At 33.5% G+C, this 17829-nt stretch overlaps 2 protein-coding genes and 1 non-coding gene across 5 annotated transcripts; 2 read left to right on the top strand and 1 right to left on the bottom strand.

Annotated features, from left to right (window-relative positions):
- Positions 1–4178: 4178 nt before the first annotated feature.
- LOC116028982 (protein SLOW GREEN 1, chloroplastic-like) lies at positions 4179–6466 on the top strand. Of its 3 annotated transcripts, none has more exons than XM_031270851.1 (2): positions 4179–5352; positions 6091–6466. In XM_031270851.1, exon 1 carries the CDS (start codon positions 4309–4311, stop codon positions 5332–5334), a length of 1026 nt encoding a protein of 341 aa, XP_031126711.1. In that variant the 5' UTR covers positions 4179–4308; the 3' UTR covers positions 5335–5352; positions 6091–6466. The 3 variants fall into 3 exon arrangements, with proteins under 3 accessions (XP_031126711.1, XP_031126713.1, XP_031126712.1); XM_031270853.1 differs by having other exon boundaries at positions 6086–6466; XM_031270852.1 differs by having other exon boundaries at positions 6050–6466.
- Positions 6467–7222: 756 nt separating this feature from the next.
- TRNAY-GUA lies at positions 7223–7314 on the top strand. Its single transcript is given in 2 exon segments — positions 7223–7259; positions 7279–7314. It is a non-coding gene; the product is annotated as a tRNA-Tyr (tRNA).
- A 1983-nt stretch (positions 7315–9297) lies between these two features.
- Positions 9298–12297, bottom strand: LOC116028984 (protein SODIUM POTASSIUM ROOT DEFECTIVE 2-like). The gene is made up of 3 exons (XM_031270854.1): positions 11587–12297; positions 10509–10587; positions 9298–9750 (listed from the first exon to the last, which is right to left on the bottom strand). Exons 1-3 carry the CDS (start codon positions 12175–12177, stop codon positions 9485–9487), a joined length of 936 nt encoding a protein of 311 aa, XP_031126714.1. The 5' UTR covers positions 12178–12297; the 3' UTR covers positions 9298–9484.
- Between the last annotated feature and the right edge of the window lie 5532 nt (positions 12298–17829).

Below are 17829 nucleotides of genomic sequence, written 5' to 3'. Positions count from 1 at the left end.
ACGTACAAAATACAATAAACTTGTATTTTTACCATTTCTCAATTTAGAATCTTTTAAAAATTAATTGCAAACTTGTTATTTTTAAATGTCTTAACTAGCTAGGTAAAAATTAATATTGCGCCCTCTAAAATTTGGGGCCCTGTGCTGTAGCCTAGCTTGCACATCCCAAAATCCGGCCTTGGGCACTAGATGCTAGTTCAGTGATAGAGTAGCGCCTAGCGCCTAGGCGACTAACTATAAAAAAAAAAAATAGTCAGAGAAAAACAGTGCACGTGTATATATATATATATATATATATATATATATATATATATATATATATATATATATAATTAAAAGAATTAGCTAGGCCGACTCGGTCGAATTTTGCAGAGCTCAACGCCAATTCGAGCAAGTCGGCTGAGTTGGGCGCCTAGGCGACTACTTAGGAGGTAATTCTCCTCGGCGGCCGGCTTGGCCGATTTTTGCAACCGTACTTGCAAGAGCTCATCACATTTTTCTCCTATAAGTTTTTTCCTCCACCTCATGCTTGGCCTCACAAAATAATCACAAATGGTGGTGCTCTTTAGATTGTATAGCATGATTGCACGTTGTGTCATTACCAACCCAATCCACCATATTGGTCGAGGATTCATGCCTTTAGCATCAAAATTGAAATTGTTGAGTGTGCATTTGTTGGTGTGTCAGAGTTCTTGATTGAAATGGGTAAATTTCATGAGGAACATATAAGTATGACATTTGAATGACGCTTCAACCCGACCTGACCCGACACGTCTCATAAATTAGGATCCGTGAGACGGTCTCACACAAGTGTGACCCTAAAAAAAAATGTGATCATCACTTGTGTTTGTCAAATTTTCTAATTTTTTTTACCTAATATACAATAAATGCAAGTACAAATTGCATTTCTCGTATGTATTCTAAAAAAAAAAAAAAACTTCACGCAGTCATGCTAGTATTAAAGTTCATACATACTATACGTATGTAGTAGGCGCTAGATGTCGGGCTGTAGAGTAGCGCCTAGCACAAAGACTTAGTATCACCTTTGCTAAGGCTTGAACTCATTACCTCCTAGATGTGAGAGCCACTATTCTGCCATCTGAGTACAAGTTGCTTGGCACATATATATATATATATATATATATATATATATATATATATAAATTAGCTAGGCTGACTCGGCCAAATTTTTCTGAGTTCGCCGCCAATTCGATCGAGTAGGTTGAGTTGGGCGCCTAGGCGGCCGCCTAGGAGGTAATTCACCTCGGCCTAGGTGGCCGGCTTGACCAATTTTTACAACTATACTTGCAAGAGCTCATCACATTTTTCTATCCTATACATTCTTTCCTCCACCTCATGCTTGGCCCCACAAAAAGCCACATTGGTCGAGGATTCTTGCCTTTAACATCAAAATTGTAGTTGTTGAGTGTGCATTTGTTGGTGTGTTGAGTTTTTTATTGAAATGGGTAATTTTCAGGAGGAATAGACACAAATGGCCTACTTTAAAATTTAGACAAAAAAATGAAAAACTTGTTTGGGACCGAGTTTTTAGAGAAAAAAAAAACATGAGCCCCACTTGAGTTTGTCAAATTTTCAAATTTCTTTTACCTAATATACAATAAATGCAAGTACAAATTGCATTTCTTGTATGTATTCTTGTATGGGACAAGCGCAAGTGTGACTTACATTTGTCTACGACATACGACTACGGCAAGTTGGAAAAAAAAAACCTTCACACAGTAATGCTAGTATTAAAGTTCATATATACTATACGTATTACCGGAAAGTTCATCATAAACTTAAATAAAAATTGAGTTCTACTATGGAGACTCTTAAATTATACATACTCTATCAATTATACTCTGGTAAGCATGGATAGAACATATTTCATCTTGTGGGTCCAAGAAAAGTGGTCTACATCTAAGATTTAATTTGTGAGAGAGTAAAAATTAAGAGTAGAAATTGAGAGTACAAATAACATTTTTCATCAAAATTTTATGCATTAAAGTTTAGGCGTGTGAAAACTAGTGCAATAATCCAAGTTGGTGATGTGATGTAGACCCACAAAATCAGAGCTTAGACCTAGTGCGAAGATAATACCATTGAGTGCTACTGTCCAAAGGAAGCAATGTCAATATGTCATCTTTGGTTGGCTTCGTTGTCCCTCAACTTCTTACATCAGATGTCTCCATAACGTATGGTTCTACAGTACTTCAGCAATCAACAACTCATCTTGCACGTACTTCCCATTCAGGTGAATTCCTAGCTTCATGCTAGAATGCACACCACAGGCTTCTAAATCAGGCCGGGATTACATGTCATCCTGAACATCTTCAGTCTACATTCTATGGGCAGGACAAGAGGATTTTAAGTCTGAGGAAAATAAGAATGAGCGCTATCAAGCTAAGAAACACTATTATTTGCTGCATCTCAATCTACTCTTACAAATATAACAACAACGGCCAAGTAGCCAAGGTGGTCAAAGGGACAGGGAGCTAGATATCAAGAATAAAGTTCCACTTGTGTTTGCCGTATGCCTTACCATTAATAGAAATTTAATTAAAATATAATCAAACATCAAATTAATTATATAATGATTTTAATAATATGATAATTAAAGAATAGGAAAAGATATGATAGATATAGGTGTATGGTAATAATGATAAAGTTAAAAGTAACGGTGTTATAACAGTGTAAGGATAGTTTTGTATAACAATAATGTAGTAGGGACAATTTTGTCTAATAACATTGAAGTGTACAACATTTAAAGCAAAATGTATACATTTATTAGCATACAAAAAGATGGATATAAACCAAGGATATAACTTTGATTGAGACTTATTATGTTTTAGATATAAATAAGCATTATGCTTACACACGAACTTTTATTTCACATATTTATTTATTCCTACTTTAACTTGGATTGCCCATGTCAAGACAAGGCCGGTCTTGGGCTTGGGCCTCCTCAGGCCTCGGCTAGTTTGAAATTTTTAATTATTTTTAAATTAATTAGAATTTTTAATCTTCATTTGTATGCAATTTAGCTAAGAACATTTTTAATTTGTGTAATTAGATCAATTCACAAGTTAGCTCAAAATAATAATAATAATAATAATAATAATAATAGCAAATATTGTTGGCTTCTCCGTCAATAGAGAAGTTGATAAGTTTTGATGTCCAATTGGACGAAGAAACCAGGTTGACTTCTGCATTCAACTAAACGAAAAAGCCATGCAAGCTTCTTCATCCAATTGGACAGAGGATCCAGACCAACTTTCTCGTCCAACTAGGCAAAGAAGACAAGTAAGTTTCTTTGTCCAACCAGGCAAAAGAACCATGCATGGCCGATTTCTTTGTCTAACGATGAAAAAGTCGAGCATGGTTCTACTTTTGATTGGATTTTCTCCCTTCAATTGAACAGAAAAGTGAGGTAAACTTCTTCAGTTGGACCAAAAAAACAAGCAACTTCTTGTAATTTTTTTAAAAAAATTTATTTACTATATTTGAATTTGATTTTTTAAAAAAGAAAAAAATCTTCTTACCAATTATTTGAAGGCAACTTGTTAATCAATTTAATTGCATAATTATGAAAAATTAAAGTATCTAATTAAAGGTTAGGAGTTTAATTACATTTTTCTAGAGTTGATGGACTTATTTGACCTTATCCCATTAAATAATAGTTGAACTTAAATATGATTTTAGTTTTTAAATAGGAAATGAAAACTTAGAAAACTAATTAGAGTTCTTGATGCTAGCATTTGTTTAGAGTTAATTCCAAATTTAGCCTCTATCTATTACTTCTTCTTTTTTAATACAACTGACCTTATTACATTATAGTATCTATAGTATTTATTACTCATTTTTAATTTTAATCATTGACTTTAATTTTAATGTTACTAAATTTAATCTTAGAGTATTGAATTCTTTTTAATTTTAATCCATTGCAAACTTTTCATTATGTGAATTGTTGATGACATTGATGGTGAATTTATAGTTGTTAGAATAAAGAAATTAAGACTTTAATTTTCAACGTGTGAGAAATAATTGATGCATCGGTCACGACTTTTAAATTTTATTTTTAATGTTGACGATTTACGCAAAGAAAAGTGTTAACGGTGGATTAAAATTGAAAATTATTCATATAGGTCCGCAGTATTTATTTGGACTCAGAGGGCTAAAAACGCAATTAACTCCATTTTCATATTTCATCTTGATAATGGGCCGTCTTTTCTGATTTCGGGTCGAATCAAACCCTCCATTATCGTCGTCTTCCTCGAGGTTTTGGAGCACTCATAACTTTCTGTCGCCATGAACGCCTTCACCCATTTCTCTGCAAAACCAAACCTTAACTCTCTTCCTCCTCTCAATAACCACCGTCCAGTTCTAGCCCGACCCCTTTCGTCTCTCTCCTTCACAACTCCTCCGCCGCAGCATGTGCCCATCAAAGCCTCGTCGTCATTCTCGCCGGAGTTCTCTGTTCCTAAACCCGCAAACCAAGAAACCCTAAAATCTCCCCCGGGAATTCTCCAAACACTAACCCAATCCCATTTTTCTTGCGCCGTCGTCACCACCGTCGCAGCCGCCGCGGTTTTCCTGGGCAGATTTTGCCTCAGAGTGGACCCCGCCATTGCAGCCCCGGTTTCAGCTCCGTCCACCGCGGATTCCGGTGCGGTTTCCGACGCGGAAACCGAGAAGGCTCTCCAAGAACGCTTGGCTGCGAACCCGAACGACGTCGCGGCGTTACAAAGCCTAATGGAGAGTAAAATTCAGAACCGAAACATCGGCGACGCCATTAGCATCGTGAACAGGTTAATGGAGCTGGAGCCGAGCGAGACAGAGTGGCCGCTGTTGAGAAACCACTTGTATGTTCTCACCGGAGAATTCGACGCGGCGAGAAGGGGATTCAATGAGATTCTAGCGAAGGAGCCTTTACTGGTCGAGGCTTATCACGGACTTATAACGGCGGTTTCGGAGGACGATCAAGTTGAGGAGTTGAAGGGAATTGAGGAGAGGATTGTGAAAGCAATGAAACTATGCAAAAGTGAGGATAAAAAGGGGGAATTGAGGGATTTCAAGCTCTTATTGGCTCAAATTAGGGCTATTGAATATGACTATGAAGAGGCATTGAAAGTGTATCAAGAATTGGTAAAGGAGGAACCCACGGATTTCAGGCCATATCTCTATCAAGCAATAATGTACACAATGTTGGGGAAAGATAAAGAAGCCCAGAAGCATTTCCAGATGTACCGCGAGCTCTTACCCGAGGGTCACCCTTATTCATCATTTCTTGATAACACCATGATTGCCAGTAAGCTTTTCGCCGCAGCAAAGTGACTAATGAAATGAAAAATGGTGAGCAAGACGAGTTTTTGGCTCGTTTCCAGCCTAGTTTTGCCAGTTGAGAAACATTTTGATGTGTGATATGTGGTATAATCTTTATGTCACAAGCAACAAAGCATGCTTGTCTGTTTATGGTTTTGAATATTGGATAGCACTTTTACTTCTCTATGCTTTGGATAGTAGGGATTGAATTCGAGCACTGGTAGAAATTTTTACTTATGAGGGCTTTTTGATTCTTGGAGGTATTACATTATATGAATGTTATCATATAGTGGTTGAATTAGTGAAGGACAAAGCAAGATCATTGCTTTTTGACAACCGATTCTTGAATGGTAATTTTGAATGGTGTCGCGACTTTTTAAAGCATGCTTACGTAAGTTTTGATACACTAGAGTTGTATGTGTCCAAGACATGAATGCAACCTTGAGTTTTGTTCACTGGATTCATCTACATTATTTCTCTTGTTGTCTCAGAAGTTACCATGGATTAATGGAATTTACATAATGTTGGTTACCCTAGAGTTGTTGTCACAGCAGACTTGTATATGCCCAGGACATGAATGCAACTTTGAGTTTTTTTCTTTTGTTGTCTCAGAAGTTAGTATGTGATGGTGAATGTGTAATCTTTGGGTGATTGACTGCCATGATATGTTTGCTTTTTGATCTCCTTCCTAAATAAGTTTCTATTCTCCACGAGTTCTAATGAGCAGAATGAATGTGTGTGCTGATCTTCGGATTATGCAAAGCTCAGGTTCTGGAAGAGGTGTTAGTGCCACCTGCCCTTCCTGCTGAGGTGCGACGAAGGCTATTAGTATTTAGCCGATTTTTAATCCTTCATTGCCTCATCAATCAAATCTGGGGATTAAGTATTTAAGTCTGCGGAATGATCAAGGTTGATGCCATCTCCGGTTTAACATAATGTAGTCGACACACGCATAGCGTACATCCTGCCTATAAATCGGGAGGGCTTTGTTATCTTGTATCGACTGTATTGGCTGTAGTTGGGATACTCTTGATGTCTGTTTCTTCCATTTCAATGGCAGCTGTGAAGTATTATTGTGTATGGATTGCTATCAAAGATTGAAGTTATGGAGTTGTATTTACTTGCTATAATGTTTGTGATGTAATGAGTGTATGTGTATATTTATAATTTATGCATATTGGTTCTTATGTTAAAGATGGCAAAGTAAGCTTGTGAAGTAATACTCTAATTAGGCTATGGCAATGCATCAACATTAATTAAATGGGAATACAAATACATAATATTTTATACTGGAATAAAGGTCAAAATAGTTATTGAATGGTCCTTCAATTAAAAAAAAAATATTCTTGCAATTAAATCAATAGTGATGTGTGCTCTAAGTTCTCTATTGACATGACGATTATTATTTTAAAAATTAAAATTTTAAATTTATTTTAACAATTTTAATAAAACAAAATTTCCGTCCTAAAGATGAAGCAATATCTTCGTCTCTAGCTTAGCAACGGAAACTACTTCTTCGTCTTCGGCTAGAGTGTCTTTGTCTCAATGTCAAAGACGATTGGGATAGGTGTTCGTTTTTCAACTTTTCTTTTTTTAAATTTTATTTTATTTAAAATTTGTTAAAATGAGATTTAAAAAAAATTTTTAACGGTTAACCACCGTGTCAATAAAAAAATCGGAAGTACATATTATTTTTTATTTAGTTGCACGAATTTGACTTGTTTAGGGATTTTTTTTTTTTTGTACTATTAATTCTATTACAATATAGTAATTATTTGTCCATACATTGTTTAGGAAGTTAATGGTGTTCTTTTTAGTTATGGCCAGATTACGTTTTCATGAACTATTTTGAACGGTTTATTGATATTATCAGAGTTTTCTTGTAAGTTAAATAACGCATCCGACCTTAGCTCAGTTGGTAGAGCGGAGGACTGTAGTGGTGAGTAGCCGTCTGAAATCCTTAGGTCGCTGGTTCGAATCCGGCAGGTCGGAAATTTTTCTTTTTGTTTTTTTTTTTGGGTAATTTCGTTTTTTTTTTTTTTTCTTTTGAAAACTTTGGGTAATTTCGTTAGTTTTTAAGATTACTTTTTAAAGTAAAGAATAAATGCAATCTATGGAATTGCCAACAACAATTCTTTGAGCTAATTAAGGATTTTCTTAAAATTAAACAAGTGAACTTAAGTGTACTAATATGCATTAGTGACTTAATTATTAATTATATTTAATCATTTGATAAATAATTAATTATTTGATTCAGTGAGAAAGTTTAAAATTTTGAATAGATCTAATTCCATTTCTTATTCTAGATTTATATGTGACAGTCTACTTTTAGTTTTTTTTATCAGAGCATTAGGAGAGTATATATGTAGCGTTTCTCATTATTTAATTTAATACTAAGATAGAGTTGAGTCTCCACGCTTTATTGATTTAATTTACCTTCTCATGGGCTTGTGAGGCGGGTTCATGGAGTTCAATATATAATTTGACGAATGCAAAAAACCTAGGTTATCAATAAATAAATAAAAGATAGAGTTGAGAATACTATGTTGAGGTATATATTGTGACCAATCATTATACCGCAAACTCATATTCATTTGTTCATTTTTAATAGAGTGAATGCCTTTTTTGGTCCTACTGTTATTGGCGTATTTCCAATTTTAGTCCGCTTTTGTTATTTTTTCCACATTGAGACCACATTTATTTAAAGTGTTCCAATTTTAGTCCACCGTTAAGTTTTCTGTCAAGTGACCGTCCAATACAGGGGCTTTTTGGTCTTTTCTTGTTCTGGGCTGCCGGAAGGATGCGAGAGGATGGACCAGCTGACCTCCGACGACTTGGTCCCCAAATACTTCAAAGCCACCGCCATGCTTGTGGATGACAGCTCAGTAAACCACGAGCTCATCGAAAGGCTACTCGCTAACTCTTCCTGCAAAGTGACCACAACGGAGAATGGGCAGAGGGCACTGGAATTTTTGGGGCTGGGAGTGGACGGTTAAGCAGCCTTGCAGTGGAAATTAAGATGCCATATGGCTAAGTTTAAGTAGCCTTGCAGTGGATGGTGAATCTGTATTGTATCAGGTTATGCATTGGAAGATAAAGAATGAATATTCCAGTGAGAGGGAGAAAGAACATGTAGAAAAGAGTTCTAGAAGGTAGAGCTATGGAGTATGGACTGGAGTACATCGCCGGAAGTCCAGCGCCGCCGCCTACGCCGTGCCGAGCCGGGGAGAACTTAGATCGAGGCGATTCCGTCGTCGATCTTTCCACCGGCAGATCGGAACCGTCGTTCACCGGCAGGAAGCGCAGAGGACATCGCAGGGCGTCGCACAACCAACATTGTCGCCGCTACTCGGTGCCGTGACCCATCGAAGTGCAGGTTTGGGGAGAAGGTAACGGCAAAGACGATTGAACCTCTACCTTCGACGATCGAACCTCTACCTTCGGCGATCTTCCCTCCACCGTCGTCATCGACGGCGCATTGGTTGCAGATCGGAGGTAGGCAGCGGCGGCGAAAGATCAGATTCTTGGATTAGGTTTAGGTTTTAATTATCTCATTTCCTTTCCTTAGTCAAACATAGTCTCAAAATTAAGGTTGAAAGGGTAAAGGGAGGAGATTAGAGTAAAAAGACCAAAAAGCCCCTGTATTGGACGGCCACTTGATAGAAAACTTAACGGTGGACTAAAATTGGAACACTTTAAATAAATGTGGTCTCAATGTGACAAAAATAACAAAAGCGGACTAAAATTGGAAATGTGCCAATAACAGTAGGACCAAAAAAGGCATTCACTCTTTTTAGTATACTAAAAGTTTTTTTTTTTAGCTCAGGTTTAACACCATCGAACACAGTGACTAATCACATTAATGAATTGTAGACACTTCTATTAGGTGGGACAGCTGATCTAAATTTATTTTAGTATACCATAATTTATTTTTTGAAGATTAATTTAACCTTGAATGCTACAAATATGTGAATATTGATCTTTTCAAATCTAAAAAATGTTAACTGATTAAATAAAAACATTCGAAAGAGTTTCACCTTCAATGCTCAAACCTACCAATAAACACAAAATCCTAATCCACAAACCAAGCCAAATAATGGCACCCTACTAAAATATCTTCATCTACATCCAAAGACTGAACAATATAAAGCCCAATCAAACTCTAATTCATTGAAATCAGCTGAATATTTCTTGAAATGTTTTCCATATTTTCATTAGTTGTTGGTACTGATGCCACCGCCGGCTTAGCAGTCTTGGAACTTGAGTTGCTCAGGCTAACCGCCGGCGGAATGGAAGATACGGCCACCGCCGGCGACCAGAGTTGTGCATTCTTAACCTTGGATATGCTTGCTAGAACTCCTAATGGTGTTACATCCCCCACCACTGTCACCTTCTTAGCTGCAAAGTCTATGTTGAAAGACGATACCCCTGTTTTTAACAATGGAACAACCATATAAGAAATTTAAATATAGCATAATTGTTGAATCTCAATTATATCATATGAGCGAGTGATCTCATGCAGGTTATAAGTTTATAACATCTGGCCTCTCATTTGGGAGAGCAACATATCTTGATCACAAGATTTTTCGCACAACCTTAACCGTATTAAAAATAAAAAACAGATTTTATAAATGACTTATAGTTTTTAAAACGTACACTATGAAAAATCCATCTAATTATTGTTTATCATGTTGATTGTGAAAGTTTTCCAGCCATAAGACTAAGGGTTAAAGTTATGAAATTATTGAATTGTCCCAAGAGTTAACATTAGTCAATTGAAAATTGTAACAAAAGATCAAATGTGACAATTCAATGTCAGTAAAGTCATAAGATCGATTAAATTTTTGAGACCAAATTAAATTAAAAGCTTCTTTTAGGGGAAAGTTCACAGTCGCTATATAAAGGTATGTTCTTGGTGAAGCCTGCCTTGTGATTTTAGTCAGCAAAGGACCACAAAGAGATAAACCAGCCTAGGTTATCAGTAGTCGGCTCAACCAAGAAAATCAATAGACAGTTGCACAGGAAATTTGAATTTAGAACATTGTGGTTACCTAGACAATTGTCCGACCAACTTGGTTGGAGTTGTCGGGATCAAATTAAAATTAAAGTTGACCAAATCCAACATTGTAGCAGTATTAATTCATACTTCTAATTTAGCTTTAATGACATCAATTCAAAAAACATACCTTGCATTCTAGAGAGGTGTTTTCTCATCTTTCTCTCACACCCTCTGCAATGGAGTGATACCCTAAGAACAACAACCACCTGCAACAACAAATTCATTCAATGCCACCATTATCACTTCTGTTCTTTCTTTTTGGACCACTCCACTGTTCATAACAACTAAACCCCAACTTTATGATTCCAACAAACCTCAGTGTCTTCTCTTTGTCACTGCAAAACTTTTTACTATCCAAAAAGGGAATTTGGGGATTTGAGGGGGGTGGGGGAGTAATGGTAAATTACTAAATTTTACTTTTACTGTTGCTTTTTTGGGACTGTTTGTTTAATGCATGCCTAAGTTCAATACAAGAAAGTGAAAATTGAAACAAAAATAGTACTCCGTAATTAACTAATTGGCATTATTAAAAGAATAAGTTTCTATAGTAAATTTAACACATAGTAGAAAATTTTTTATAACTCTATTGTATTGTATTTGTATTTGTCGATTAACAAGATTTGACTTAGCTCATTTACAATTCATATTTAGCTTATTGTTAGTGCATAAAATTTACATATTTAAAAAATATATCAAAAGTACAATTAAATACCTAAAAAATTAAATTTAAAAATTATAAATACTTTATATGAGTTGATTTATATGTAACTATGCCATACTCCAATAGAATATTTTATTTTTAGTAAAAGGTATAAAGTAAATTTTGTCGATAACAATATGAAAGGAAAAGATTAGACAAGAGCATGGAACATGATCCAACTACCCGTACACACAACCAGGTCGTTTACACATAAAATTGTATTATTTTAATACATAAAAATAAAATATAATAAAAGGTCAAGACAAAGTTGTACTCCTCTGCTTTCAAGTTTCAATTCTCTTAAATTATTTTATAATCTAATTTGATAAAAATTTATTTAAATTTGGACAATCATATAATACACAGTTTTTCAGTAAAACTTTTTATTTTTACATATTGACATTTAAGTATAAAATAACACATTTGAATTATAAGAAAATAATAATTTAAAATTAGTCTCGGTTAAACTGAAAATTTTATGTATTAAAAAAATGTAAAAATTTACCTGATCTGTGGAGCGAGAGGGAGGCGGCGGAGAAGAGGAAGAAGGAGGAGGAGGAAGAGGGAGTGGAGTGTGAGAAGGACCGGATTGATCGGAAAGTTGTTGGAGATTTTTTATATCGTTATTCGGATCATCCAACTTCAGAATCGGGTTGAAATCCGAAAGAACGTCCAGGAAATAATCTTTATCGTCCTCATTCTCATTCAGAAGGTACCTGGAAGAGCTCTGCGGCGTGATAAAACCGCCCGGTTTAGTACACCTCCACCCTCCGCCGCCGCCGCCGCCGCTTTCCTCGCCCGCCGCCGCCTTCCGAGAATTCTTCTTCTTATTATTACTCTTACTACTCTTGCTGATCTTATCCTTCTTTGTCTTGCCAAAGCCGCCTGGGCTCTGCGCCGGCGGTTTTGGAACCGGGGCGGTTCGTCGCCTGGAGTCTGTGATGATAGGGTTGAAGCGGTCGATGGCTCTGCCTCCGCCGCTTCCGCCGAGTTGGATTGCGGAGGAGGAGGAGGAAGCGACGGCGGTTATCTCTTCCATGGTGCTGCGGATGGCGGTGGCAGCTTGGGAGGCGCAGAATATATCGATTCCCTTCATGTGCAGAAGAGAAGAGACGATGGAGATGGGGAATCTGAATCAAATTAAAGCTTTTGGAGCAATGGAGATTATATTATATTGCTGCAAAGTGCAAACCTCTTCTCTCATCTAAAGCCACCTTTCTTTCTATTGTTTTAAGCCTTTCACCAAAAACTTAACGTTGCAATAAAATACTTGCTCACTTCATGGTAAAAACAAAAACACTAGCCATGGTCGGGTCGGCCTAGTTCAGCCTACTAACCTACACTTATTGAAAAGTGAGCATAGTGCAGCAAATTAAATATGTAAATGTAAATAAATTTATACATCCAAATTTATTTACCATGATCATATTTTAAAAGGTAAGATTACAATTTACAAGGATGTAACATAATATTGTGGAAATGTAATATTAATATTTAAATTTATTACGAAAATTATATATACCTAGTGTAAAGGTAAAGTTAAAATATTTGAAATATGATGGTTCAATTACTTAAGAGAATGTATGTAATATTATATTACCAAAAGTTATTACGTAATTTAAATTGAAAAAACTATGTTATATGGAGTATAAGATTACCATGGTTATATACTTATATTACATCGATACTAGTATATTATTTGAAGTGAACTTCAATTCCCTAAGTATTCATTCATTTCATTTTATAATATGTACATATATCTGATAAGATCTCGTATTATTTACTATTTAATTTTTTTAGAGTCATTCCTATGCAAAATTGTAATAATGGCATATACTAAAAATAATAAGAAATGACTAATGCTTTTTTAATTTGACAAAACCAAACCTACTTCAATTATTGGCTAATTTTTTTTTATATATTTTAAAATTTAATTCAACATAAAATTCCAAATTTATAATTTACACAAAAATCTTAGTAAACATATATACAAATAAAATAAAAATTGCTTTAGCTCCTAGAAAATGTGACATATGAAATAAGTTTAACTTATTACTACTCCTACTCAAAAGACAAATGAATGAGGTAAATCGCGAAATGTGGCTCAACTGGTCTACAAACTCCCAAAAACTTATACATTTAAACCATGCACATTATGACGATTAGTAAAACAAAGCTTATAAATTTATTTTGGGATGGTTAATCAATAATTGTGCTATATCTTGAAGTAAAATGACATATAAAATGCAACAAAAATGTACGTAATATACAGAGTATTTGATGCATGTAACTAAAATAAACTATGTATGATGTGTCAATTCTTGTACCAATAGTTAGTATCCGTATTCTTTACGAGGCTCGTGTACTATCTTATATCTTATATAATGTAAAAGTATGTAATGTAAATCAAAATATTGATGAGTGTCAACATTTTAGCATTTTTTTTAATGTGGGAATATCTATCCTGCCGATGGGGCGGCAGTGCTGATATAAAACGCTATGATATCATTTTTTAAAAGGAAAAAAATTTGTGTGAGGTTGTCTTACGCAATCTTTATTGGTGAGACATGTCGGGTCATTATGAAAATATAATATTTATATTGAAAAATGTAATACTAATCAGGAATAAAATATTTAATACATATCAGGGAAGTGTAATACTTTTGGGAAAAATGTAATACTTTTACATTTTGATTTAAAAGTATTACGTAGTATATTTTTCCTCAAAATATTACATTTTCTCTTATAAGTAACAAACATCTCATTCCAGGCTCAGATGACACCTCTGTGACTTTTCTTGAGGGAAAGCCACAGGATTGGATCCCGATATTTATATTTTCATATTAACCAGACTCGTCTCACGGATAAGAATCCGTGTGACGGTGTCACAGAGAGTTGCTCTTTCTAGAATAGTTTTCAATACTACTTGATTTCATTGAAAATTATTTTAAGAATATCTTATATCCTATAGTATTCTTGTGTCTCAACTAGTCAAATACACTCTCATCTCAAAACCTTCTATAGTACGTAATGTCCACCACAAAGTCAAATTCATACTTACGCTTGAGACCCATAGAAAAGATAAATCACGAGTCGCACCTCAGTACCTAGGCTCCCACCCCATCTCGATCGAATCAATTGAACTATTAAATATTATTTTAATATCACACAAATGTTACCCTATTTTATATTAAAGTTGTGTAGTCTTAGTATAATAGAATTTTCCTTTTTAATGTGTAATGAACAAATTTTCTTTTGGAGTTCTATTATTATTATTATTATTATTATTATTATTATTATTATTATTATTATTATTATTATTATATTTGCTGTCTTTGGTGGAGGGGAGGGGGTGGGGATGTGGGGTGCTGGGTTGGTGTCACAGCTTCATTAAAGGAAGGGAATTGATGCTCTACCCATATTCAATTTCACATGCTCAGTATTTATCCAGCCAGGATATATATTCTTTTAATATATTATTGAACCCCCTATATCCCTTATATATATTGGTCTAAGTTCCGGTGAAACAGGACTTTTCGTGCGGTCGTACAGTCACTTACCATTAGGTATGCATAAATACACTACAAAGTGTTCGAAAATGCACCATTAGGTGCGGTGCATTTATGTATACCTAATAGTGCAATCCGCACCAATCGCACGATAAGCTCTGTATACATTTGATCCAATATATATATATATATACCACTTAATTTCTTGAAATGTTTTTGTCTCCCCTGCTCTCTCTCTCTCTCTCCACACGGACACACAAATTCCAACAATATCAAAAGCATGAGGATGAGCAACTGGTAAAATGAGGGCAAATCCATGGTGTATTAATTAACACAAAAAATAGAAGTCATAATAAATATATAATTATTTCTACTTTTAGTCACAAAACTATAAGGTCATTTTTGTATTTGGTTCTCAAAGATGATTTTCGTGACATTTGATCCTTCTAATCAAATTTAAAATAAAAAACAGGTCAAACATACTAATTCAAAATCATATGTTTTCTCTCCAAAAATGTTAGAGGCATTATGTAATTAGGTTACATAGAGGTTCGAAGCCACAACATTTACAAAAAAAAATTGACTTTGATACCAAATTAAAAAATGCATTTCGTTTTAACTTAAAATTTAATTAAGAAAATAGTTGTACTGTATATTTATTATTTTTATATATTGTGCTTAATACATTCATACATAAAGAATAAATTGTGTAAGGGAGCAACCTAGTTCCAACCAAATTTGTCGAACAATTGGCTAATGTTTCAAGTTCAATTCTCATATTGGAACATAATGACATTCTGATAATTTTCTCTAACTTTAATATAAAATTTTTTAAAAAAATACACCATATTAAATCTTAAACAGTAAAACGTGAACGTTTTAACCCAACTAAAAAGCAAAACATGACAGTCATGGAGAAGATTCCCTGCAAGAATCAGTGACAGTTTCCTAAGAGTGCGTTTGGCTTCATTGTGGTCATCAGATGTTTAATGAAAATAATAATAATAATAATAATAATAATAATTTCATTTTCAGAACGTGGCCACAGTACAGTTCTGCAAATGAATTTAATCTTATTATAATAAATAGTACTATAAATAAAATGGTAATTAAATTTGAAATTTAATTTGCTCGACTATGAGACAATACAACGGTTAAATAATCGTCTGACACGCATTCTTTCCTATGTGCTCTTCATAATTCAATTTATTCAGATGAATATGGAGTTCACTGCCAATGGATAGATCTGGCTTGCATTTCTCGATGAATATGAATTACATTTGCACCCAACACTTGTACTACGGACGTATTTCGCTTCCTCACAAAAGTTTATGTAAAGTAACATAAAATAGAGATTCAAATACGTAGGTCTGTTTGGTAACATAGTTAGTTTATTGGTCAATTTTGACTTATTTGATCAATATTAAATGTTTGATTTGGTTAAACAATCAATATCAGTGTTTGATTAATTAGTTTTTTGTACCAACTTATTGCTTCGAAATGCTAAAATTCAAAAAGTTGCTCAAAGCAGTTTTTGCAATCAGTTTTTTGAGAAAATCATTTTGCATGTAATCAGCTAACAACATTTTCCTACAATCACTTAATGCTATCAACTAGTTAAACCCAATAACACAGCTAACAACTATTTACCAAACACTCCGTAATGCTTATCAAAGAATAAGTAATACTTTTGAATGAAAATACTTACAACGCGATTATATATTAAAAAAAAAAAGAGTATTACATTTTTTAAAGTTATTTTTGATAAACGAAATAATTAAAGTTGCATTTTCATTAAAATTTAAAATTTTAATTGGAACAAAATACATATTATTAATATGATATTAAAACAAGTATTAAAAGTTCGTAATTTGCCTCAGTATGGATGGTATTGACTCTTTGTGCTTCAATTGATTGAAAAATACATACATACATACATACATATATATATATATATATATATATATATATATATATATATATATATATATATATAAAAGATACTACAATGTAACAGAGTCAGTAGTACTTAAAAAAAAAAAAGGGTAAAAGTTCATAGTTTCACATTTATGTACATAAATTTTCACACAATGTACATTAATTTATATACGTTGACATGCCCTCATTTGATTAGCTCTTAGTGAAGTCCAACTCATTGATGATTCACTAATAATTAATGAATATAAGGAATTATGAAACTATGTCAAACTTATATATAAAATTTAAATTTGTGGGTAAATAATAATTTTATGATTGCAATTGTTATAGGGGTTTTAATAATTATATTTGTTATATATTCATCATTTGAAATGATCATAATTGAATTTAGTAGATATTCATCTTGAACTAAAAGGATGTCTACCTGATAAAGAGGAAAATGGAATTGTACTGTAAGAATATACCATATTTATGAAATATTTAAATTCTCTTTATCTATTTGACAATAAAATAGTTAAGTTGAAACTGCAATCTAATCAAAATTGAAAAAATATTCCTACAATTACCACTCTCTATATATTAAGAATTGAAATTTAATCAAAATTGAAAAAAAGCTACAAATCCCTACAATCACCCCTCACTATTACGCTATTAATCATTCTCATATGCGTATGTATTCTTTTTATTGGATACACTAATTTGGATTTTTTATTAACTTGATCAGTTAATTTACAAATAATCTATGAAAATAAATAATTTTTTTTATTAATCTGGGAATAGTGATAATTGTAAGGGTGAAAAGCATTTTTCATTAAAATTAGAGTTATATTATATCTTTTACCAATTTAAAATCACTCCCTAATATTCACTTTGATAAAGTATTACATCTTTAATTATCAATAATTATTACGCATTCCATATGACACGATCTCACACAAGACCAACTATACAATTGATCTTGCATGAGAATCATCTCAAAATTAAAGAGACGTGTAATAATGTTTTCACCTCAACTTGTTCTTAAAAAAAAAATAGTAATATAAGACGTGTCAATTAGAAAAAAATTCACCCGTCATGCCTAACGTCTATTTTTTTTTTTTTTGAACTTCTGCCTAACGTCTATTGATTTATAGAAATATCAATTTATTTAATTTTCTTTCCATGATCAATCATTCAATCATTTATTGAGATTACAAATTATATATATATTTTCACCTACTTTTCAATAAGTATTTACAGCCCCAAAAATTATCTCCCTTTACCCACAAAAACAAAAAAAAAAAAAAAAAAAAAAAAAAAAA

This window comes from Ipomoea triloba, chromosome 9, assembly GCF_003576645.1.
Source record: "Ipomoea triloba cultivar NCNSP0323 chromosome 9, ASM357664v1".
Lineage (NCBI taxonomy): Eukaryota > Viridiplantae > Streptophyta > Magnoliopsida > Solanales > Convolvulaceae > Ipomoea > Ipomoea triloba.
This window is presented reverse-complemented; position numbering and strand designations above follow the sequence as displayed.

Coding starts and splice junctions, on each gene's coding strand:
- LOC116028984 (XM_031270854.1), bottom strand. CDS start 12,177: ATGAAGGGAATCGATATATTCTGCGCCTCCCAAGCTGCCACCGCCATC. Junction 10,588..11,586: donor CCTCTCGCTCCACAGATCAG/GTAAATTTTTAC, acceptor TTGTTGTTGCAG/GTGGTTGTTGTTCTTAGGGT. Junction 9,751..10,508: donor ACACCTCTCTAGAATGCAAG/GTATGTTTTTTG, acceptor TGTTAAAAACAG/GGGTATCGTCTTTCAACATA.
- LOC116028982 (XM_031270851.1), top strand. CDS start 4,309: ATGAACGCCTTCACCCATTTCTCTGCAAAACCAAACCTTAACTCTCTT.